This window comes from Enoplosus armatus, chromosome 4 (assembly GCF_043641665.1).
Source record: "Enoplosus armatus isolate fEnoArm2 chromosome 4, fEnoArm2.hap1, whole genome shotgun sequence".
Taxonomy (NCBI): Eukaryota; Metazoa; Chordata; class Actinopteri; order Centrarchiformes; family Enoplosidae; genus Enoplosus; species Enoplosus armatus.
In genome coordinates this window covers 12,036,962-12,059,840 of record NC_092183.1, presented here as the reverse complement: position 1 = coordinate 12,059,840, position 22,879 = coordinate 12,036,962, and the positions used below count along the sequence as shown (strand labels likewise).

Below are 22,879 nucleotides of genomic sequence, written 5' to 3'. Positions count from 1 at the left end.
TAGAGCACAAACATTAAAACACTAGTTTACACTATGAAAGAATCACAGTAGTCTTGACATGGCTTTAAATGAAACCGTCTTTATTAAGTAACTTTAATATCAGAAAAATAAAACTCTTAAATTCTCTTTACAGCAAATATATAATATCAGTGCTTTGGCCGCAATAACTTAAAGGCCATTATAAAATATAGTCTGCTTTTAAACTCCTGACTCAATTTGAAGAATTTATATGCCATAAGACTCCCCTACATATACATAACAAAAGTGTAGTAAAATTAGCAAATACTTTGAACTGTTGGTACAGCTTAACAATATATGTATTTATATATAGATAATCTAAGATACATTGTACAGTATACCGTTCTTAATTTGGTGGCGTACAGACATTGACAGGCAGCTTGAATCCTTGGCCTTTTTACAGTTGCAGTGTGACGTTTTACATTGGCGGTACATTATGAAGACATGCTTGTGATGCACATTCCATTTTCCACTATTTTTAACGGCAGCTATCAGTACTATTATCATCAATACTGTAAACTAATAACTAGACTACAAGCAGATAGCATTGACAACCTCCTGCAACATTTCTGGGTTTCCAACTCTTCATTCACTTAATCACTCAGAGAAAAGTAAAAAAAAAAAGAAAAAAAAAAAAGAAATTTAAAAATCTTATTGTAAACATTTTAATATAGATATTTATGTATATATATGAAATGTAACAAAATAAAAATAAGTTCTGTATATTTATCAGTCATTAACAGTAATATTATATAATACATACACAAAAAATGTCAATAAACATGGGGGCCAACAGTGTATTGCATTCCCTCTGAGAGAGAAAGAGAGCAAAGAGAGATCGACCCTTCGTAGAGCTGAGAGAAGTCAAATAAAAAGGACGGAGAGAAGACCAGAGGGGGCAGAAGCAGATGGGGTTTTTTGCACTTTTGGGACTCGTTTGGTTCCATTTCCTCAAGAAAGCTCAATCCATGAAAGAGACGGTATTTTGGAAACAGAGCTAAGCGATGGAATTACTCCCAAATACTGTTTACAGCTGGAATGCTTGAGGGACTGCAGTCCAATGTCCACACGGTAAAGCAACAGTATTGACCTTATGTAGTGTCAGCACAGTTCAAGATGAAATCATTCCAGCCGCTTCCCCTTCGAAATGTCCATCAACTCATTCAATCCTGTAAAACAAAGCCTAGAGACACTGGTGTTTAAAGCTAAGATTTGAGATGATTTCCACCAATTTGTACTTTTTCTCTTCGCTTTTCAGGCGGAGGAACGAACAGGTGAACACGTTGAAGGGGGGAAAAACAAAAATCTGAATGTGTTTGGAGTCCCATGTAGTCAATACTGTGATAAGATATGGGGGAGTCTGTGACAACGGCAAGTTAGCTGATGAAACATGAGAAGCAAAGTGTGTACCATTGAAACATCACGATTGCATTAAAGCAGGTCATGAAGGTTAACCCAGACTGAAATGTAGTAGAAAAAACAGAAGGGATTGTCTGTCTACAAGTTTAAGCCAAAGATTGTTTGATCTCTGTAATTAAAACAAGAGGAGTTTAATTTATCTAGTGCTTCCTCGAGAAGTTAACATACTGAGACGATTTTTGCATAGGCCTGGTAGACAAGACATGGCATTAAATAAAAACAAAGTAAAGCCAAAGTAAAAAGTTGGCCTTCGTCTCAATTTTGCATCCCAATGGATTTAAAAACGTTTTTGTTATTTTTTATTTACTGACTGCTTACCAACAAGGAAACAAAATGGCTGTCACAAGACGGCCACAGGGTGGAGCAGTTCAAGTGAAAGAACATTCAAGTGAAAAAAGGATCCTATTGAGATGGCTGAAAAGTCAGCAAACCGACTGTACAATACGAGGGTTTGTTCCAGATTACAGCGGTCATCATAGTAGAGTTTCATAGAATATCAGCGCCTCTGGCTCCCAGGTGAGGTTGAACTATTAATTATCCATACTTATACCATCTACTAAAGTGGCTGCAATACAGGGGAGGAGGAATGTTACCAAAAGGTACCAGCTGTGCACATCTTTCTGGCTGAAAACCAGCACATGGTTTCCCAAACAAGGATGTAATCGAGATATAAACAAAAAGGAAAAAAAAAAACAATGAGGGAAAGAAATATGAAAACAGAAATAAACTAAATGGGAGTGTTTGGTGCTAAAAAAATAAAATACGTGGTAAATACTTGAGAAAGGCTCGACAAAATAGGAAGCAAAAGAAAACATCCCTGTGATATAATCTTTGTTCCACCAAGATTCATTTAAGAGATTGAACTTCGACTAATACATTAAGACCTCGGTCTGTCAGCTTGTGTTCTTTCAAGCCAAAATCTGGATTTGTAGATAGTGTTGTCAGTTAATTACAGGCTTTCCAAAAAGGCCACAAGTTTGTTTTAAGACAGAGCAACACTGTGTGTCTGCTGAACAGTTGTTTCTTTTTGTTTACTCCGAACGGACTTAGGCACAAGTTTACCGTAAACAGTTTTTTAAAGTAAAAATGGAAAGCAACGTGGCGATGCTGAATTGGTGTAACATCCTGGTACAAAAAGGAGTTAACCACTCGTTGGTTCTAATCTGGGAAGGAAAGAAACCAGAGGCAACAAGAGGTTGCCATTGGAGTGTGTCATCTTTGTAATTGCGGGTTTGACCCACTTGGTTTAAAAACCCTCTGTGGGTGTGTTAGCATGTTTATCAATATGCTTTTAATATCAGCGATGCTCAAAAAACTTGAGATTTATGATCTGGAGCATGTAAACATCAACTTCTGTTTAAAGTACTTCGCTAGGCCTGATAATATTTACGCAAATTATCTGGGATACAGTGGCATTTGCCAGGATAATGTGGCATGTATACATTATATCCAGTTTACTACAGTAGGCATTCAAATTCTGTGGTAACCACGAGAATACTATTAATTTATACATATTCATATGTGGGACTCACTATATGTAAACATGCTCACCTCTTTTTTCCTCAAAGTTTCCTGCCGTGAGCACAATAATTGAGAGGCAATGGGGCTGGGCCATATTTCAGCACATAAAAACAAATGTAGCAGCGAAAAATGTTTTTTAAATGGATAAAACTTTTGAGATGTAGACAAAAAGAAAAACTTTGACCCAAAAGCCAACATCATGTATCTAATAGAATTCAAAGTACATTAAAATTTTTAATAAAATGTAGGTAGGCAGAAACTGATAACTAGATGTTTCAGGGAGAAGAAAATTTAAATCAAAAATCACGATGAACAAAAAAAAAAAAAATATATATATATATATATATATATATATATATATATATATATATATATTTGTATGTATATATCCCACCCCACCCAATGCTACACAGAGAGTTTCCAACCCTCCCATTGATCAATCAATCAAGGAAGAAGACTTCACAATAGCAGGCACATGAACGGGCTGGACACCCTAACACATGCCCTAAATACAGATCATTCCTTATTCACCTATTCTTCCCCACCTTCGTCAACCAAACACCAGCTTGGACAAAACTGGGGTGAGGACACACCTAGCTGCTGATTTGGAGTCAGTTTTGTAATTTCCCCACACGTTATGAATTGGAAGTGTTGGGGAGGCTGATCATCAGCCATCAAGGTTAATGGATTAAAATCACATGTTGCGGAGCTGAATGGCCTGTGTGACTGGGGACAGGCACACAGGGCAAACAGCATCTGGACCCTGGCATATGTGGGTGGCACAATCTAGACAGAAGAGGTTATGGCCACAGGGAACCAAGGCTGCGATCACCTGGTTATCCATACAGTGGATACATATCTCCTGTCCTCTCACTGCTGATCCGAGCCCCGGTCGATAGGAGAGGGAGGATTCAGGAGGGGAGGAAGAGGAGGCGGTGCTTTCACTGGAAGAGGAGAAGGCCGAGCTGTAAGAGGGGAACCTGTGGGCATCGAGGGTCCCAGCCGAGCCAAAAGGCCCTCGGAGAACACGCTGGGCCTGAGGGTGCTCCAAGGCTTCTGTCCCAGAGAAGGTTGGCGAGAGCCGGGGCGTCCCAGGCTGGCTGGTCTGGAGATGTTGATGACAACAGTCATTAGATGACCATCTTCATAAAAAATATAGCATCTTAAAAATTCCTGTTTAAGAACACACTACCAGCTACCAAATAAGTGTAATAAGCTCGCTCACAAGATGTATGTACAGAAATACAGACAGGCATGTCACCATGAGTATTAAAAAGAGCCCTTATCTTTCTTTTTATCAATAATCACAGCAGTAACCTGTGACATCAAGTAAACTTGGTACATGAGGCAATCAATAGGTTCATACCTAACACCCACTGCATAATGTCTTGAATAAGAGGATAAAAAGGCAAAAGATCACATTTGAATCGGGAGGCCATAAACTATAAGGTCCCACTGAATTTCACCTACCTGAGATTGACGAGCATCGAAGGCCTGTGGGGGCTGTTGGTCCACAAAGGGGCTCCAGATTTGTGGCTGTGCAGCAGGGTGCGAGGCTTGGGCAGTGGAGATGGTTAACGGGTCAAATCCTGAGGAGGAGCCTCCACCTCCCAGGCTGACCAGCTCCTCAGACCCCACAGGAAGAAGGCTCTCCCCAAACCAGAAACTTGCACTGCCGCCATTACTGTTGTTGTTGTTAGCATTGGCATTAAACGCACAGGTTGGGCTGAAATCGGCCATCCGATTACCATTACCGCTGCCGTGGAAAGAATCAGCTGAGCTGGAGCCACTGCCCAGGGAACTGGAGCTGTCATTGCGGTAGGTGGAAGACATCCTGACACCACTGTTAATATTGCTATTGATTCGCTGAGTACCATTGATGGTCATTGGCAGCAGGCCACCACCACCCGGTGATGATGCACCAGCATGAAGCCACCCAGCCTCCCCCAACACAACTGCTGCTGCAGAACTCTCAAAGCTGACGTCTGTCCCGTTGAATTGAAAGTCATTGTTGTCTGCACCAGGAGCCTCAATGCCTCCGCAGGTTCCTGTGCGGAGGGCGATGTGCGCCTCTATCTCATCCCTCGCCCTGTCCACGTTCTCAGGCATCCCGGTGACCTCGAACACTGGCTCTTTGTCACGACTCGGAGTAACGATGTAGGTGTGGGTCTGTTGCTGAATACGTTTGATGGTTGCCCCTGAAAGATATGACCAGACCAAGACCCCTGTACTGTAACAATTGTCAGTTTAACACCAAGTTTAAATAACTGCTCTGATCACATGGCCACATGAATGTCAAGAGCGCACAATTAAATTTAGTTCCACATGTATGAGCATTCCTGGGAAATACAAATCTGAGCATTAACAAATGGCACAGCGAAGAAGAGAACTGTCGAACGCAAAGAATGGTTAAGTATTAATAGTGCTGAATGCATTAGCTGGAGAAAATCTGAAAGAAAAAACAGTTAACAGATCTGTGCGCTTCATTGTTGCTTCTTAACTACAGCTTGACCTGATTGTGTCAAGTTGACAAATTAGCCCAAGCAGAGTGCACAGTCGCATTAACAGCAATATATATTTTCAGTAATGACACTTGCTTTTTCTAACAATCATATCTGACATTGAAACTGGAAGACGCACAGCTGTGCAATAATTATAGCACTGAATGCAGGCTGTCCTGGTGACTCAGCTGGCTGAAGCGCATACCACCTAACCACAAGACCGTGAGTTTCAGTCTAGTGTAAGAACCTTCTCAAATGTCAATTCTATACATCTGAAAAAGAATGAATGTCTTACCTTTCCTTTTGACATATGGCTCAAGGATAAACATTTAAAAACAGAAGTGCAGAAACAAATCCTGGAGTGCATTCACAAAATTAATGTGCCTCAATTAATGGGCAAAGAGACATTTTTTATCTCAGTACTTGTAAACACCAAAAATTAAATAGTAAAATTCCGCAATGCCTCTTGCGTTTGTGTGTGTGACACAGCGTTTCATCACTATTTTTAAATTTGATGTAATTTTGACTTGTTACCTCACCCTCTCTAGCCTAATGGCACATGGTTGAGAACCACTGTAGTTCAATTTACAAATCAACCTCAGGGTTTTCTGACACTGAGGTGGTAATGTCAACAGGGCAAGGGGTTAAAGACTCTTAGAGGGCAAAATGGTACCTCCAAGAGTAGAGCTGAGCACATTAAAACTCTTTCAAAAACTCTTGTTATCCATTAGACAATTCACATTTTCCTTTCAATGCTCAGAAAGAAACCAAAACTTATTACGTATGGACTATTACAGCAATGTGGCTCATTTATTAGTCAGAAATAAAGCAGAGCATTACTTTCATAAAAGTTAAATGTGAACAGAATCACCTTTTAGGAGTTGACTTTTCCTAAAACAAATCTAAAAGCTTAACATAACTTCCAAAATACAGATTTACTCTGTACGTTGAGCCTGATGAGGAAATGAGACTTGCTCTGCCGGTATGAAACACATTATGTCTAAAAATACATGTGTTTACTAGCATTGTACGAGCTTGTTGTTTTTCCATTTATGCTAAAAAACACTATGAAAACAAATGCCAAAGCTTAAGTCGTATGACCTCTCTTTACAGCATCAATTCCAGCGACTGGAGCAAACAACGTTTATCTGAAACACAAGATGAATCAAAAGACTCACCTTTGGGACCCACGACCAGCCCTACAACACGATATGGTACCCGCACCTATAGGGTTGAAATGACACAGGTTAACCATACACACTTTAAATGACAACCTAAGACATAAAACACAGATAGCCTCATTTATAAAACAAATGTGCTCACTTAGTTATTAGAAACACGGCACTTCAAGATATGAAATGGACAGTCTCATGCAGTGAATCACATTAACACTGAACGACACTATGACTCATAATTACGTGCTTGCTGACCTGAATGGTCGTCTGTCCAGGTAGAGAGGGGGTACCTGGACCGGTTACAGCAGACAGGGGGCCAGTCTTGTTTCGAGAGGCTCTGATGAGGGAGAAGTGCTCGGCTGCTGACAGGATCTCCCTCTTAGCCATGGCCACGTCTTCTTTGCGTCCCGTCACAACAAAGACAGGCTGCTCTCCCCTCACTGGTGTCTTAATGTAGGTGTTGGTTTTGCCTCGAAGTGCCTTAATCTTACAGCCTTTCGGGGGCAAGTTAGAGAGAGGCACGGAAAGGCAGGGGAAAGTTGGATTATTTCCAATTACATTACAAACATATTATTAAACTTTGATCATCAGTATCTCCAAATTGAACTAATAAAATATCATGGCACACGCTATTTCAGTTTCCAGTCACTAATGCCATGTAAAAGTTGCATAGCTTATAAATTAAATATTCCTTTCAGCAGTGGTTGAGAGTCCAACATCATTACCAGAGCCATTTCCTGTTGTTGTCAACACTGCAGTCTGTGCACCCTCCCCCAACTGGTCTCAAATACGACATAATAACACTCCCCCAACCTACCATTGAGCTATGTAAAGTTTATGTAAAAGACCAGATAAAGGCGTTGGATATCTAAGAAAAGCCAGTCGTGTTTAGTGGAACTCAGAAGTCTTACGTTATGTCACGGAGCTAACTATAACCAACAGCTGATGTGGCAAAGCAATGGTGACCAACACTCTGCTCTTCATGTCCTCCACCGAGACAAAGCCAAGCCTCATTTAGCAAGACAAGGTACGGCTGAGGACCTGCTCACTGTCCGCGAAGCACAGACAAAACATCCTTAATACAGCCGAGCTGGCAAAGCGAGAAGACACAGAGCGACCTGCTGGCTGATAAAACTTGTGATGTAAACTTTTGTTGAGGGTGTTGGGCGAGGGTGTTGTTGACCCAGTTAGGAGGAGTGCTAAGCTAGCTAGCTGGTTTCAAGATAACATTATTTGTTGTAGCTGAAAGTTATATATGATAGTTTGGTTTAATTATAAATCATTTATAATATTTAAACTAGATAGAGCTAGACAGATGTCCCATTAAAAAATGTAACTTAGAAAATAGTTAAAACCCAGCTTATTATGTAAAATAGCGCGTTCTCATTCATGCTAGTGCGGGTGACAACAAGTTACTAGTTAGCTAACGTTAGTTCTCGCTTGCGACAAAAAAACCCTACAATTTAGCTAACGTTACGTGTTTTATCGTAAATACATTTTCTTTATATTCTAACGTTATGTCGTAATCATTTAATTAACTTTTTATTACATTCACTGCCCTGTTTTTATTCTTGTGTATAGCTTAATTTGCTGCTATCTGAATCTTCCCACCAAGTTTTGTCCAAACTCCCATTAGCATCTTGAATTAGCTAATAATTCCAACTAAAACCATCCGAAAAACAACAACGACTCACCCTGCCTGCCAACAATCTCAGCAACGTGCTCGGAGCTCGGCACGGCCACACACTCAGTCGTGTTGACGCTCTTTCGCCGATTCAACAGCGAAGGCTCGGCCTCGTAGCCCGACTCCCCGTACACGCCGGGCGGTAGCAGCGCCATGCTGTTAGCGGGAGGTAGGGCGCTGCCGCCGACCCCGGTGTCATCCCGCTCGTCTCCGTTGTACAACAAGACCGTTTCGACGTGCGGTGGCTCCATCCCGGACGGCACCACGGAGCCACTCGGCCCCGATGATAGGTGTTGGTGGCGGTGGGCCTGCGCTAGCAACGAGCTACCGGTGCAGCCCGAGAAGTCGGCGGCTAACGTTACAACTTCTGGCTCTTCGTCCTCCGGTGCTGCTGTTATGTTCACTTCATCTCCAGAGGGCGGCCGGTGGGGAGGCAGGGGCTTCAAGTCTAGGACCGTACCGAGGAGGTTAAAATGAGAAACCGGGGGGAGCTGGTGGTGGTGATGGTGAAAGGAGAGGCTCTCGTCTGCTTGTTCGGCGGTCTGGCTCTGGGTGCCGTGGTGCTCCTCAAGGCCCATACCGGCGAAAGCGTGCACTAGTGGCGGTGGTACCTCGGACTCTCCCTCGTCAGCTTCCAGCAAAGACGTGCTACTAGGCATGGTGCAAAACTTGTATAATATTGCCTTTAAACGGTAATCGATACGAATAATGAATCAAATTAGTTTTGGTTTACAAAAAAATAAAAAGCGACCAGCGCCTGTTGGTTGAAATGTGTGGCTTTTGTTTTGTCTTTCCAGCTCTCCATGCAGCCCTCCCCTCCAACACTGTAATCTCGTATTGCTGGTTCACGCGAGATTCTGTTTTGGGGTCAGACGTGTATCCACAACTGTCAGGAAGACGCACTCAGCGCGCATCATACAGGGGTGGGGTGTCATGACGATAATTCATTATAATATATTTGTAGAAACCATTTCACTATTTGATTATTATTATTATTATTAGCAGTAGTTATTTTGTTTATTGTATTGTATGTGAGGCCGACAGGAAAGGCACCTGGCGGGAAGGACGCATGTTTTTTTTTTTTACCAGAGCAAGAGAGAGACACAGGTAGAAAGACATGATGGTTCGTTTGTTTGAACAATGTATTAAACCTACCAAAAAACAATTCCATTTAGAAAATGTACAAGGAGAGATCAAGAGAAAAAAGCAGAAAGAAGTAACGTTTTATTATAATGCTTAGCTTGAGGGTAAGGAAAGTATATATATTGGCAATGCAGTAGCAGTCACTAGACAAACGTGTGTCTGACCCCATGTCAACCATCCATGGCTGTAAGCTCAGGCCATAGGAAGTGTCCAAAGATACTGTTGTTTGAAGACAACTGAGTAGGACCACAACTTTACAGGACAAAACATTACCCAATAGTGAGCTTCCACAGAGTTGATATAGAGACTGTCCATTCCAAAAACATAACCGGTTGTCCAACTCAGAAACAAGCTGGAGCAGTTTCAGTCTGACACAGATGCCCTCCATGGGAAGGAACTTCACCTACTGAGTTTTGTTACTGTACTACACCCTTCCTGTGGACATTATCATCAGCATAGCCATAAACATCTCATAGGTCTCATAATAAAACAAAATGGTTTCCTGGGCACTGAAATAATTAGATATTTTGTATTTGTATACAAATTCGAATACATTTTCAATATACCAGCCATTTAAGTACATTTAAGTTATCGTGTAAACTGCCAAACACAACATCATTTTCAGATGCAGTATTGTATTTAACCACAGTCTGTTAAGTAGCAGCCACGTTGGAGTGTGTTGAAAAAGGAAGAAACGCTTTCCAAGTATGTGAACGTGGCCCACGTGATCTCGCAAGCGCTCCTCCTCTTATTTTTTGACCAATGAGAGTGAGCAAGGGGGCGGGATTTTACAGATGACAGCCAATGCCTTGTCACGTTTGTAATACGTTACTTAGCATTAGTCGCATCCGGGTGAGCACTTTGAGGTGAGTAGCTAATGTTGCCTGAGACAAAATAATAAATTAAGAAATGTTACTGCTTGCATTTACTAAAATTTCAATGACTACAGTGCGCCCATAATACACCAATACATTAACAATAAGAAAATATTACAAATTCCAAGTGGCTTTCTGATTCTAAAATATAAAGGCCAGTCAGCTAGCTAGTTAGCTTTAAGCTAACAACTCGTCGCTAATATCAATGTCCGGGTTTGCTTTGTCACCATTTTTGCCTTTTTGCCATCATCGGTATTGGTTTTAGTTTGATGTCTGCTTATGTTTATTTCGGCAGGTCTGCTTAGGTTTTTTACTTTGGAGCTTGGCTCTCGGTCTTCAGGATGTACAGATCCTTTCGGGTGCTGTTGCAGGTGCTGTGGGCCCAGCTTCTCTGTGGGTGGGTGCTGGGCTCCGAGCTAACTTTTGAGCTACCAGACAATGCCAAGCAGTGTTTCTACGAGGACATCATCATCGGCACAAAATGTACACTGGAGTTTCAGGTACGTGGGTCTTCTTTCTTCCCTAAGCTCATGGGAAGTTTCCATTTTTAAAGAAGTCCTCTTGAAGGCAATATCAGACTTCAAAGATTATCAGAATCAGAAATACTTTATTGATCCCCGGGGGGAAATTGTACAACACACTAACACACATGGTGATGAATACATGGTAACCTTTCTAGAATACTATTTTTTTTAATTTATTTCACACGGGAGATTTTGGCAGTTTTTTTCCATTGTATTTATTAATGTAGCATGGATGCTCAATTTTGTTTGCACAAGCACAATTTCTATCTCTATGGTCATCTATATCTGAATGTTGCACCAGTAAGCAGATTTATGAATATTATTATAACACAAATCATGTGTTTTGTACATATTTTCATATATACCTCTGGGAGTGCCAGTTTTTGTGGTTTGTCTTTGTTGTTTTGTTTAAGATATCCTGCAGTCTTTGTACCAGCAATCTAACAGCACAGTTTTCTTTAGTGTTTTTTCTCGTAACAAGCTGAAGTTGCCCAACAATCATGTCAAAGCAAATATTAAAACCAACTCAGTAATACTGATCAACAAATGGTGTATCTTAGAGAGAGCAGTATTTGGCCTTTAGCTTTCTTTAGGTTCATAGTAGCAGACCCCACAGGCCACAGTCTTTCCAAGGGCTGACCGGTAATTATTAATTATGTTGTTTTAAAGTCTTTTCATGAATTGTATTGTGACATAATTATATCAATATATCATCATTCACAGTTTTTATGCCGAAATATGACCAAAATCTTTCACAACTTTCAAGTAAAATACTAAACATTTGGCTGATTTAGATGTGACTATCATATGTGTTGTGTCCATATTGTCTATCCTTCTTCTTTGTCTCTGTACAAATTGACACAATTCATAATGGTTTGGGAAAAAACATTTTGTCACTGTTACTGAATACATGGTCCTCCTGTCTTTATGTTTTCCCAGGTGGTGACCGGTGGCCATTATGATGTGGACTGTCGTTTGGAGGATCCAGATGGCACTACACTCTACAAGGAGATGAAGAAGCAATATGACAGCTTTACCTTCACAGCAGCCAAGAATGGCACCTACAAGTTCTGCTTCAGTAATGAGTTCTCCACCTTCACACACAAGACGGTTTACTTTGACTTCCAGGTCGGCGATGACCCCCCACTCTTCCCCAATGAGAACAGAGTCACTGCTCTCACCCAGGTGAGCTGTGTGTGTGTGAGGGAGTGAATGTCAAGTCAAGTCAGTCCTGGTAGTCTGTCAATAGTTTGTTACCTGCAGCTGTTGTGGATTTTATTACAGTTAATTATTTTTACTCTCCAAGTTCCCTTTAGTTTGTGAAAAAATTAGTTGCCAATCATTAATTTCCAGCCACAGTCCAAATATCTTATATTTGTTTCTTCGTCTTCTTTTTTTTATTTTTTTTATTTATTTTTTTTACCATTTCCAGATGGAATCAGCCTGCGTGTCCATCCATGAGGCCCTGAAGTCGGTCATTGACTACCAGACACACTTCCGCCTCCGTGAGGCCCAGGGACGCAGTCGGGCGGAGGACCTCAACACCCGTGTGGCATTCTGGTCCATCGGAGAAGCCATTATCCTTCTGGTGGTCAGCATCAGTCAGGTGGTCCTGCTGAGAAGCTTCTTCTCTGACAAGAAGACCACTACAACACGCGTGGGATCGTAACAGTCTCTGAGCCCTAGGATCTGATTCATCATTTTCTTTTTCCGTACCTGGGCTTGTGTGCATAGAGTGGGTTAGAGTATCAGTGCTGATCTGAAATCGGATCATATCAAACTGCCAGGTCTTACAATCTGACATGTCGTCCTCATTCAGCACTGGTGTTCTTATTAACTTTATGCAAATGAGTCTTGAGCAAAAGGTTATATGTGTTTTAACTGTTTTTGGGGGGTAAAATAGAAAACCTGAAGAAAGGCTTGCTTGTGACTATCTGTACTGGAGGCAGTTCAAGCAGCTGGTCACATAGTTAAAGCAACCCTTAAATACTTTAAATATTTGAAATAATTTCTAAATGTGTTCTTATTTTATTTGTGTCCTTCTATACCCCCATCATTTCATACCATCTCTGTTCAAATTTTCAGCCCAAACTGCACTGAAATAACCAAGGGAGTGGAAGTTGTGACTAAATGTACTCGAGTTGAGGATTTCTTTCCTTGTCTGCAGAGCATTGGGTCTCTAAAACCACACTGGCATGGCAAGGGGTGTTTCCCCACCAAGGTTGTATTTGGTTATGAAAAATGTGTTGCGCTTTTTTTGTTTTGTTATTAAACCTCACTATATGAAGTGAGCAATACTAGATATTATGTTTTGCTTTTATCAGCGTTGTCATTGTACATGAGTTATTTGAAGGGAGTATGCTGTACAGAGAGTAAGCCATCCTCTAATCTAATTGTAATAGCTTGAAACAGTTTGTATTTGGATTGAAAGATCGAATTTAGAGATGCAGATGGCCTTCCTTGAGTGACTGCAGCCAATTCCTTTAATACATTTAAGTCAGTTTTTGCATTTTGGATTCAGTTTGCTCAATTATACATTGGGGCAAAGTCATGCTTCAGTTTGATAACACCTTGGTGAATTATCTTCTTAAACTGTTATAATTACAGGTAGGTGCTTTATTACATCTATGTGATTCAGTATGGAAGATAAAAAAGAAAGAACTAATATTATTCTTGTCTTTGAAGTGGCAATGCCAGCAACTTTAAGTGCACCAACTTGTTATAAAAACTTTGTCTTTCACTCGTTCCCTTGCAATGTTATATCAAATTCTGCCTTTGCTGTTTGAAGTGTAACAACTTATTTATCTTGTGGGCTGATATTGTCCTCTTGGTTTTATACAGCACAGTTGTAAAATTCATGTTGTTATTCAAAATATTGCTTGAATATAAGATCGTTCTAGTAACTCTGAGTTGTAATTTGACTCACTGACTACTCAATTAATTTTCTAAAGGAGCAGCATTTTGACAGCATGTCTATCTAATATGACTGGTTCTGGCTTTTTCTGCTATTATTTTTCAGTTTTTAATCATCTGATTCAATTAGCAAAACTGAAAGATTTCTAAACATCCAAGTTTTTTCACTAAACATTTGAGCCTCTAGGAAGCACTACATACAGTTGTTGCAAGCTTTGTTCAACCTTGTAGTGTCGCCTAAGTGGGTCATACTTTCTCTCACTATTCACTGATTTGCCGACAAAGGCACTGGCATGGCTGAAACATGAAATACCTACTTATGTCATTTTTGTGTGCTAGGACATCACACAACATCAATGAATGTAACTGAGATCAGATCCCCTGGCAAAGCTAGACGACTTCACTGTTGTAATGTAAGAATTTTGTCAAAAATATAACTTTTACACCTACTCAAAGACCAAAAACTCAGTGCTTTTTCGACTTTATAGTTTGGTCCTGCTTAACTGTCAGAACTGATTCCAGAGACATGGAAAACAAGATGTATTACCGTCTTGCTTGGCTTTGCTTCGTTTGTTTCCTTTGTTTTGCTTTTCCCCTCTCACCATATGTTCATCGTCAGGCTTGGTAGGTGGTGCACGTTTAGGTTTGTGCAGTGATAGGTCATTTTTGGACACAAATTCAGCTCTGGGGTATTCTGGGAACTTATTAAGTTATTGGAACGGCTGAATAAACTTTGTTAAAATGTCGGGGTATGCTTTTTTTTTCGTCATCAATAAACATTTGGTTTACAGAGAGGGATGACGTTTCTGAATACATCCTCTGGTCATGCTTCTTTTATCCAGTAGGGAGTGATATAATCAAGGCCATCACAGTCAGCTTTGCATCCATACAATGTTTAAAAATATGTCTTACTCCGGAAGACACATATGAGGTATTTTAAGTTTTCTTTTGACGGTGATTTCACTTTCCATGGTAATTATTTCTTCATAAGGTCCCAGGTACTTACAGAGCAGCAGTCTCTCTTTGTTGTTTTTTTTGTTTTTTTAATTGGCCACGTCACAGTCTACCAGCTCTGTGATTGGTCGCTCACATGTCAATCAATTGCGCTAGTTGAGAAAAAAGACTGCGTTGGGTTTGCGATTTGACAGAAACTGAGTCGTGATCATCCGGTCGAGCCGTGGGTGGATAGCCTTCCCTATTTACCTTCCCCTCGCTGAGATTATTGTCGTGCCAGCTTGCTGAGGGGCTACATGGACGAGTAGTATTCACTGTATTTGGGGTAACGTCTGTCGTTTGCTTCTCGACGTGTGTGTGTGTGTGTGAAAGAAAAACGACTCGGATATTTGGGATATCCCCTGTTTATTTGGCTGAACAGGAGACCGAGCGTCGTTTTCCCAAGCTAAGCTAGCAGCTGCACGGCGTAACGGGTGGGGGTGGATTTTTTTTTTATATTTCGGCCCTCGGACAGCCAATATAAATAACGTCTCAGGAGTATGTTGTGGAACAATGGCAGGCACAGGAAGCAGGTGTAATGGAGGAGAGCTTCTTGGAGGGGAAGACATGTCAGTGGATGAGTATCGGTTGAACGATCAATAAAGAGGTGCAGCGTTAGCGTTAAAGTATTTCAGCTAGCTAAGCTAATCGGTTAGCTAAATTGATCAAGGAAGTTGAATAGCCACCTTGCTAACTTGGCGACAAATGTATTACTGGACCAAGGGTCGTCTCAAACGTCTAAGTTATTAATAGAGTTACAGATTCACGTAACAGGCTGGTGATGCCAATTTCTGAAAGCTGAAGTGAAGAAAGTCACGATTTTGCCGTGGGCTTTTAACCAAAACGCTAGCTAGTCGGTTTACCGTTAGCTAGAAAGTCGGAGCTTGTTGTAAACAAAGGGTCCCGAGCTCCACCAGTCCACAGCAACGTTACACCTCGAGTTATCGCTGACCGTTTTCTTCCACGGACATCGTTGCCTTTTTACTTAACAGTGTGACAAACTCTCAGAAATGGATTTAAAGACGGCAGTTTTTAACGCAGCCAGGGACGGTAAGCTCCGGCTGCTTCAGAAACTGTTGGAGAACAAAGATGGACACGAGGTGACCAAGTTGATGGGAGAGAAGACAAATGGGGCCACCCCGCTCCTGATGGCCTCCCGGTACGGCCACCTGGACCTGGTAGAGTATCTGCTGGAGTGCTGCAGTGCTCCTGTTGAGGTCGGGGGGTCGGTGAACTTTGACGGGGAGACCATCGAGGGGGCGCCCCCTCTCTGGGCCGCTTCGGCGGCGGGTCATCTGAAGGTGGTCCAGTCCCTGCTGGGCCACGGAGCTTCTGTCAACAGCACGACCCTGACCAACTCAACACCCCTAAGGGCAGCCTGCTTTGACGGTCACCTGGACATTGTGAAATACCTGGTGGAGCATAAAGCTGACCTCGAGGTGGCCAACAGACACGGCCACACGTGTCTCATGATTTCCTGCTATAAGGGACACAAGGATATAGCGCAGTACCTGCTGGAGAAAGGTGCAGATGTCAACAGAAAAAGTGTCAAAGGTGAGTGCATAGCACACTGACAGCTACCTGCAACAACCAAATAGTGCACCCCTTTATTCTCACGATCCCTGACCCTGAGATAAGAAATTCATTTCTTCTGCAGATTTCTACATTTAGTACAAAATGGTTTCTCCACATGAACTCCGTAGTGTTGTGAGACAAATGATAGATACATGGATGATAAAGGTATTTTTACTGATCTCAGAGCAATTCATTTTTGAGACGTCAAAGAAAAAATGTGATTTTTATATAGTAAACAAGTAAAATACCCTGATACATCACAGGTGATTTATATGTGGAGCTCTAGTTGTGCATTTTGCTATAACCAGTAGGGAATAACTATATGAGACAATAATTAAACCATTTGCATGTTTCCATCTGAAATGACTCAACAGAATAACATGAACTTCTGGTTTCACAATGGAAAGCGTGGACGACTACGTCAGCTTGGACTGATTCTGTGGGTGTGTCTGAAAAGACAATTTTCTCCTTAGATGGTGTTTTTAAAAATACATGAAATCCAGTCCATCTGTTTTTTTAGGGTGTTTTCTTTTACGAGATGGCAGACCACAGGATTGCATGAAAAGAAAAGTATTAAAGTGATATCCTGCATTAAATAACTGAGTATCAAACACTTGACCACTCTAGAAAAATGTGTATTGTTACTTCCTTCATGGAGCTCAGCACCTGTGGTTAGCTTAAAGTCATGTTAGTTACGGTTGCTTTCAAAAGTGACCATGTCAAAAATGATCAAAATGTCCTTTACAAACCTCTGAAACCACTCTTGAAATAACTTTCACTTCTCCCTTGACCATTTGTATGCTCTACTAACTAACTTGTTTCAAATGATCATACTCTAAAAAAGTGGCTTTATACATGGCGTTTGTGTTAATCCTCATGCATGACTCTGTCAAACTTGTACGCATTCACATGTTTTGGTTTTTGCACATTTGACTGCCCACCTCCTTATATATTTCCATTGGTCTGAACTGTGCTGTTGTAGCTCATCCTTGGCTTGTCTGATGAAACCACCTTTGGCTAATTTGTGGTTGCCACCAAATTAATTTACTTAATCAACATCCAAGCAAAGCTGAGCTCACTTGGTTCTCCTGACCCACAGAAGAGCAGGAGGCAGGTTCTCTATTGTGTACAAACCAAAGCATGTGCTTTAGAAGTGAGCTTGCCAGCATCATGTGTGATGATTGAGGTGGAAAGCACCCATACTGGCCCATTCTTCTGACTATTGCCTTTCCCATAACAGCTGAACCAACAGGAAGGAGTAGCTGTAATATTAGATATGAAGTGACAGATTTCCCAAAACCAACTTTGTGTTGATGGAGGAAGGACAAAAATGGTCAGGTTACCACAGACGCAGCAGATTGAACTGCTTAAAAAAACCCTCTTCCTTCAGTACAACACCTATTAGTGAGGTGCCCTCCTCACGTGGGCTTAAGGTAGCCTAAATTCTGTTTGGAGGAGCATAATGAGTATTCAGACTAATCCCTGGCCGTGGAAAGGATTTCCTAAGTTTCTGGATTAACTTGTTTTGTTCGTGGATGTGAATTTGTCATCCTGACAGGCAAAGCTCAACGCATTTCCTACACCACATAAAACTATTGATGCTGAACATATTCCCCCAGTAAATGTGTCAAATCCAGCAGGGTTTGAGGAAGGCCCAAAGAGGCATTGTGGCAAATTCATTGTAATGAAAAATTTCTTAGCAAACAGTATTTGATATCTGAAAAATATTAAAACATTGACTGTATAATCACTTGTCCATTTGAAAGCATTTAGCCATCCAATACCACAACACCAATGATAAACATATTTTCTGAAATGTTAACCCAGCCTACCATGTCTGTCTTTAATAAACCAGAGGGAAAGCTGCAGTGCTGCTTCCCCCCAAGTTTTGTTTGTCAATAGAGAGATGAAAAAAAGAATCTGATCGATGTAGTTTTGGCAGAAACCCCAGAGTATAAATAATGATTAATCCCTGACTAACCCTGTTTGGTCTCGTCTGCTTGAATATGGATTAGCCTCAGTGTACTAAGAGCGGTCAGGCTAGAGCATTACACAAAAGGATAGCCCGGTAAGGATGGACATGAAGTGTGTTGAATTGATTTATTGTAAAGGCATTTACTTGTTTTTCTTTTTTCCTTTTAACTTTATATAATCAATAAGTGCTCCCCAGAGCAATGACTACCCATGTTTCTCTCAAGGAAGAACCAGCTGTGGAAACCATCCATTTGTTTACAATGTTTTTGTTGATGATTGATTCTGATTTCCAGGGCTGAGTTGCCTATTTGAAAGAAAAGTTTGCAAGATAAGGAAGACCATGCTTATGCCTAGTAGTATTCTACATCCAGACTTTTGCATTCATGTAACAAATGATATGTAACATGCATTACAGTTTGTCCTTGAGCTACTTACCATACTGAAGTGTTGCGCACAGTGCTGGATGCACAGGGCCTTCTTGCTTTATGCATGAACACTGAAAAGATGTCAGGAGGAAACGTGTGTACACTATTAAAGTGACCCTACTGCAGGAATCTATCAGATTCAGATAGTTTCAGTCTTAACATGAGGAAATGCAGTAATGGGTGACATTGACCTGGTTTGGCTCCTTGAAAAAAAAATATTCCTTCAGTCTTTCCATTCAGACAAGGCTTACATTCAGCATCAGCACTGATTGCAAGTGAAATTGGCATTTTGCACGTTCTCTTAGGTTATAAAATGTGCTCCATTATGTGTTAATGGCTGTTTAGAATACCACAATGTCTGAACTCTCTCTCCAGGTTTCACCTATGATGTGACACACCCACCAAGTGAAAGCAAACAACTCAAAGACTGTTACAAAACATTACAGTGTCGGAGGGCATATTATTTAACAGAGAAGTCATTGCAAAGCTTGTTCAAACTACACATGCACAGGATTGCATCAGTTGAGCTGATATCCCCTCTGTAAAGCTTCTATTCACCCACCAAACTAGACCTAGAGGCAGCATGACCTGCTATTTTCTATCTGAGTGAGTGGTAGTGAGAATTACATGCACATACTGTGAGCATGACAAGTCGTACCTGAATGTGTAATCACTGGGTGGAAGTGAGCATGTACAAATCACTTGATGGCAGCTTCCACAATAATCCTGGTATTGGATGATCTGCAGCCATTTTGAATATATATTCCAAGAGAAAGGACAGTGTGCAGGGTATACGGCTGTCACTACGTATAAACAATAAGAACGTTTGCTAAATTTAGCTTCTGTGTGGTGACACGTCTTTGTCTGGGTTCTCAATGAATATAAATAATATAATCTGTAGCTCAATGTAAGACATGTCCCCCTCACAGGCAACACAGCGCTTCATGACTGTGCAGAGTCTGGCAGTCTGGAGATCATGCGGATGTTACTGCAGTATGGAGCGTCCATGGAGCAGGACGGCTACGGCATGACACCCCTGCTTTCTGCCAGCGTCACTGGCCACACTAACATTGTAGACGACCTGACAACGCACCAGCAGGTCAGGGTCTCTGTCGCTTACAGTGGAGTTTGTCTGCATAGATGTGTGCATGGCTATGGCGTTTTGAATATTTATCTTGAAGGAATATGAAAAACTGATCTTTCCTCTGCAGACAAGCCACATGGAACGCATTGATGCCCTGGAGCTCTTGGGAGCCACGTTTGTTGACAAGAAGAGAGACCTGCTCGGAGCTTTAAAATACTGGAAGAGAGCCATGGACCTCAGGTACATGGACAGTAACATTGTCCATAAACCAGAACCCAAGCAGCTGATCATGGCATATGACTATGCCAGAGAGGTGAGTACGAGTTTGAATATGTCTTTCCACCCAAGACCACCCTAGAGTTGATTATGCAAAGCATTTAATGCTCTAAAAAATAGGTTTTATTATTGCTGACATAGTCACATTCAACTTTAAAAGTGGCATTCTCGTCTTTAGTGTTGGAGACGAGGCTGCAAATTTTTGCATTTGCCTTGAAGAAACAGAACAAAGAGAAGCAGATATTTAGGACCATACATTTTTTCCCCTTAAAAAAATGGTTTTCAGGCACAAAGGAAACAGAAAATATTGGGTATTATTCCAAATGTATCAGAGAACCTATTGCAGCAGTCCAGCGTCAGGTCTTCTAAAGCGATTTGCTCCTGAAAAGCCTGCCAAAATTTCTGCACCTTGCCGTCGTCTTGACCTTGTAATCCTCTTCCTAGGTAACAAACGGAGAAGAGCTGGACGGACTGATATCTGACCCAGATGAGATGCGCATGCAGGCACTGCTCATCCGTGAGAGAATCCTCGGCCCGCAGCACCCAGACACGTCTTACTACATCCGTTACCGTGGTGCGGTCTACGCAGACTCTGGGAACTTCGAGCGCTGTATCAATCTGTGGAAGTATGCATTGGACATGCAGCAGAGCAACCTGGACCCCCTCAGCCCCATGACGGCCTCCAGCCTGCTGTCATTTGCTGAGCTCTTCTCCTTCATGCTGCAGGACAGGGCCAAGGGGCTTCTGGGGACATCGGTGTCATTTGAGGACTTGATGGGGATCCTTTCCAAGAGTGTGTTGGAGATTGAGCGGGCAGTGAAACAAAATGGACCGATGCCTCCTGACCCTGCCCAGCTCAGCAAGGCCCTGTCAATCATCCTGCACCTCATTTGTCTTTTAGAGAAGGTTCCGTGTACTGCAGAGCAGGACCACTTCAAGAAGGAAACCATTTATAGGTGAGTTTCTGTGTAAATTACTTGTATTGCAACAATTAGTCTTCAGTGAGGAAAATCTTCAGTGATCTTCAAATGTAGAGTGAAGTCATCCATGTGTGTCATCCACTTGTGTTCACGCAATACAAAATATGGTAGTTTTGAGCGGAATGCACATGTTTTGTGGCAGTGGTTTTCTTTGACCTAATTTCTGAAACTGTCTTTTTAATGCCTTGCCTTGTATTTGCTTTGGTGGTGTCAACCTACACCAGTACCAGAGCACTTATTTCAGTGTCAGTCTAACTAAACGATGCATTTCACCTCTGCCACAGGCCTTTTGTGAATTTGTGTCAGTGAATCTTGTACATTCATTCAAACCATCAAAGTCATCCTGGTCCTCAACTTACTTACCTTGTAGTTCATTGTCACCTTGTTCCTGTTCCTTGACTGAAAAGTTGACGTTTTTCCACATCTTCACAGATTCCTGAAACTCCATCCGTGCGGTAAGAACGGCTATAGTCCACTACACCTGGCAGTCGACCGCAACACCACCTGTGTGGGCCGCTATCCCGTCTGCAAGTTCCCCTCCCTCACAGTTGCCTCCATCCTTCTTGAGTGTGGGGCAGATGTGAACAGCCGCGACGAAGATGACAACAGGTCTGTGGGTTTTTTTTGTTTTTTTTTGTTTTTTTTAATGTTCTTCTACTCTAGTTTCAGCTTTCATAATTTCCTGTTCTTTCACTATTCTGGTTTTAGTTTCAACGAATAACTCTGTTAATAAGAAACATAGTAGAAAGGATTAGAACAATGATTTTATTTCTTCTGTCTGTAAACTGAGATGGTAAATGAAAATACTCCTAAAAATAATCCTAAAAATTGCTCCATCGTGTGCCATCATGACAGCCAGCAGCTTAACGGATATCAAGAACATATCAGACCAATGATAACATATTTTGTTGTTTAATCTTAAAGCGGATCTATTCTCTTTTCCAACCCACCAGCCCCCTCCACATAGCCGCATCCAATGGTCACCCAGACATCATGAACCTGCTGATTTCATGCGGGACTCACTTTGATAGCACCAACGCCTTCCAACAAACGGCCTGCGACCTCCTGGACGAGAAGGAGCTGTCCAGGAATGTCATCCAGCCCATAAATCACACCACGCTACAGTGCCTAGCCGCCAGGGCCATCATCAAGCACAGCCTCGACTACCGGGGAAACATCCCTGAGAAACTAGAGGCCTTCGTCTTGCTCCACAGATAATGATCGTGAAGGAGTAGAGGGGAATGGTTGGATGAAAAGAGGAGGGGGTAGTGATTACATCGAGTGGACTGAACAGACTGAGGAGCAGTATAGTTCAACGCCTGACCCACGAGGTGTTTGAGGAGCTGAAAGACACAATTTTGTGGGTTAGGTTTGCGAATTCCAACTATTTTGGAGTGTATGAACTTGAAGATTCGTGTGAACAAAAACGTCCTCATTCAACCAGGATTAACAGAAAAATGATTGGAGTAAATGGAGGAATGAGTTACCATTTTCTTCTTTCATGGAGCCACAGCTCTGACTGGTTACAACCCGATCTGTGGGGACGTGTTAGGAGTGGATTGCAACATGGACAAACTCTGTTGTATCTCTGGATGAACTGAGCAAGGGGTTTACGTATTTTTGCTTTAGGAAAAAAAAAAGTTTTGTTTTTTTTGCATATTTCACTATGCTATTTATTGAATGAAACTTGAGAGATTTTTCTCCATGCTGGCTCAAACCCAGCCTCAACTTTGCCTGCTTCTCTCAAAGCAAGGATTGAGGCGTTTCGACATATGCTGGGACTTCAGGTTATTTTTTTG

General features: G+C 41.7%; 3 protein-coding genes across 5 annotated transcripts; 2 read left to right on the top strand and 1 right to left on the bottom strand.

Annotated features, from left to right (window-relative positions):
* Positions 1-3,652: 3,652 nt before the first annotated feature.
* Positions 3,653-8,977, bottom strand: LOC139284154 (RNA-binding protein MEX3B-like). Its single transcript, XM_070904338.1, has 5 exons — positions 8,329-8,977; positions 6,890-7,128; positions 6,638-6,683; positions 4,429-5,156; positions 3,653-4,063 (listed from the first exon to the last, which is right to left on the bottom strand). The coding sequence occupies exons 1-5, from the start codon at positions 8,975-8,977 to the stop codon at positions 3,653-3,655; spliced, it is 2,073 nt and encodes a 690-aa protein (XP_070760439.1).
* A 1,288-nt stretch (positions 8,978-10,265) lies between these two features.
* On the top strand, positions 10,266-14,519 carry tmed7 (transmembrane p24 trafficking protein 7). 2 transcript variants are annotated; one of them, XM_070904339.1, is made up of 4 exons: positions 10,266-10,327; positions 10,677-10,836; positions 11,800-12,045; positions 12,293-14,519. In XM_070904339.1, the coding sequence occupies exons 1-4, from the start codon at positions 10,266-10,268 to the stop codon at positions 12,527-12,529; spliced, it is 705 nt and encodes a 234-aa protein (XP_070760440.1). In that variant the 3' UTR covers positions 12,530-14,519. The 2 variants fall into 2 exon arrangements, with proteins under 2 accessions (XP_070760440.1, XP_070760442.1); XM_070904341.1 differs by lacking the exon at positions 10,266-10,327 and having other exon boundaries at positions 10,636-10,836.
* A 1,257-nt stretch (positions 14,520-15,776) lies between these two features.
* Positions 15,777-22,459, top strand: fem1c (fem-1 homolog c). 2 transcript variants are annotated; one of them, XM_070904738.1, is made up of 6 exons: positions 15,777-16,320; positions 19,670-19,839; positions 19,952-20,137; positions 20,545-21,056; positions 21,513-21,689; positions 22,034-22,459. In XM_070904738.1, the coding sequence occupies exons 1-6, from the start codon at positions 15,777-15,779 to the stop codon at positions 22,296-22,298; spliced, it is 1,854 nt and encodes a 617-aa protein (XP_070760839.1). In that variant the 3' UTR covers positions 22,299-22,459. The 2 variants fall into 2 exon arrangements, with proteins under 2 accessions (XP_070760839.1, XP_070760838.1); XM_070904737.1 differs by having other exon boundaries at positions 19,670-19,899.
* The last annotated feature ends 420 nt before the right edge of the window (positions 22,460-22,879 follow it).

Excerpts from the sequence above, each read along its gene's own strand:
- tmed7 (XM_070904339.1), top strand. The coding sequence starts at position 10,266 with ATGCCTTGTCACGTTTGTAATACGTTACTTAGCATTAGTCGCATCCGG. Across the intron at positions 10,837-11,799 it reads AATGTACACTGGAGTTTCAG|GTGGTGACCGGTGGCCATTA; the intron begins GTACGTGGGTCT and ends ATGTTTTCCCAG. Across the intron at positions 12,046-12,292 it reads GAGTCACTGCTCTCACCCAG|ATGGAATCAGCCTGCGTGTC; the intron begins GTGAGCTGTGTG and ends TACCATTTCCAG.
- LOC139284154 (XM_070904338.1), bottom strand. The coding sequence starts at position 8,977 with ATGCCTAGTAGCACGTCTTTGCTGGAAGCTGACGAGGGAGAGTCCGAG. Across the intron at positions 7,129-8,328 it reads TGAGATTGTTGGCAGGCAGG|GCTGTAAGATTAAGGCACTT; the intron begins GTGAGTCGTTGT and ends TGCCCCCGAAAG. Across the intron at positions 5,157-6,637 it reads GCTGGTCGTGGGTCCCAAAG|GGGCAACCATCAAACGTATT; the intron begins GTGAGTCTTTTG and ends CATATCTTTCAG.
- fem1c (XM_070904737.1), top strand. The coding sequence starts at position 15,777 with ATGGATTTAAAGACGGCAGTTTTTAACGCAGCCAGGGACGGTAAGCTC. Across the intron at positions 16,321-19,669 it reads CAACAGAAAAAGTGTCAAAG|GCAACACAGCGCTTCATGAC; the intron begins GTGAGTGCATAG and ends TCCCCCTCACAG. Across the intron at positions 19,900-19,951 it reads GATGTGTGCATGGCTATGGC|ACAAGCCACATGGAACGCAT; the intron begins GTTTTGAATATT and ends TTTCCTCTGCAG.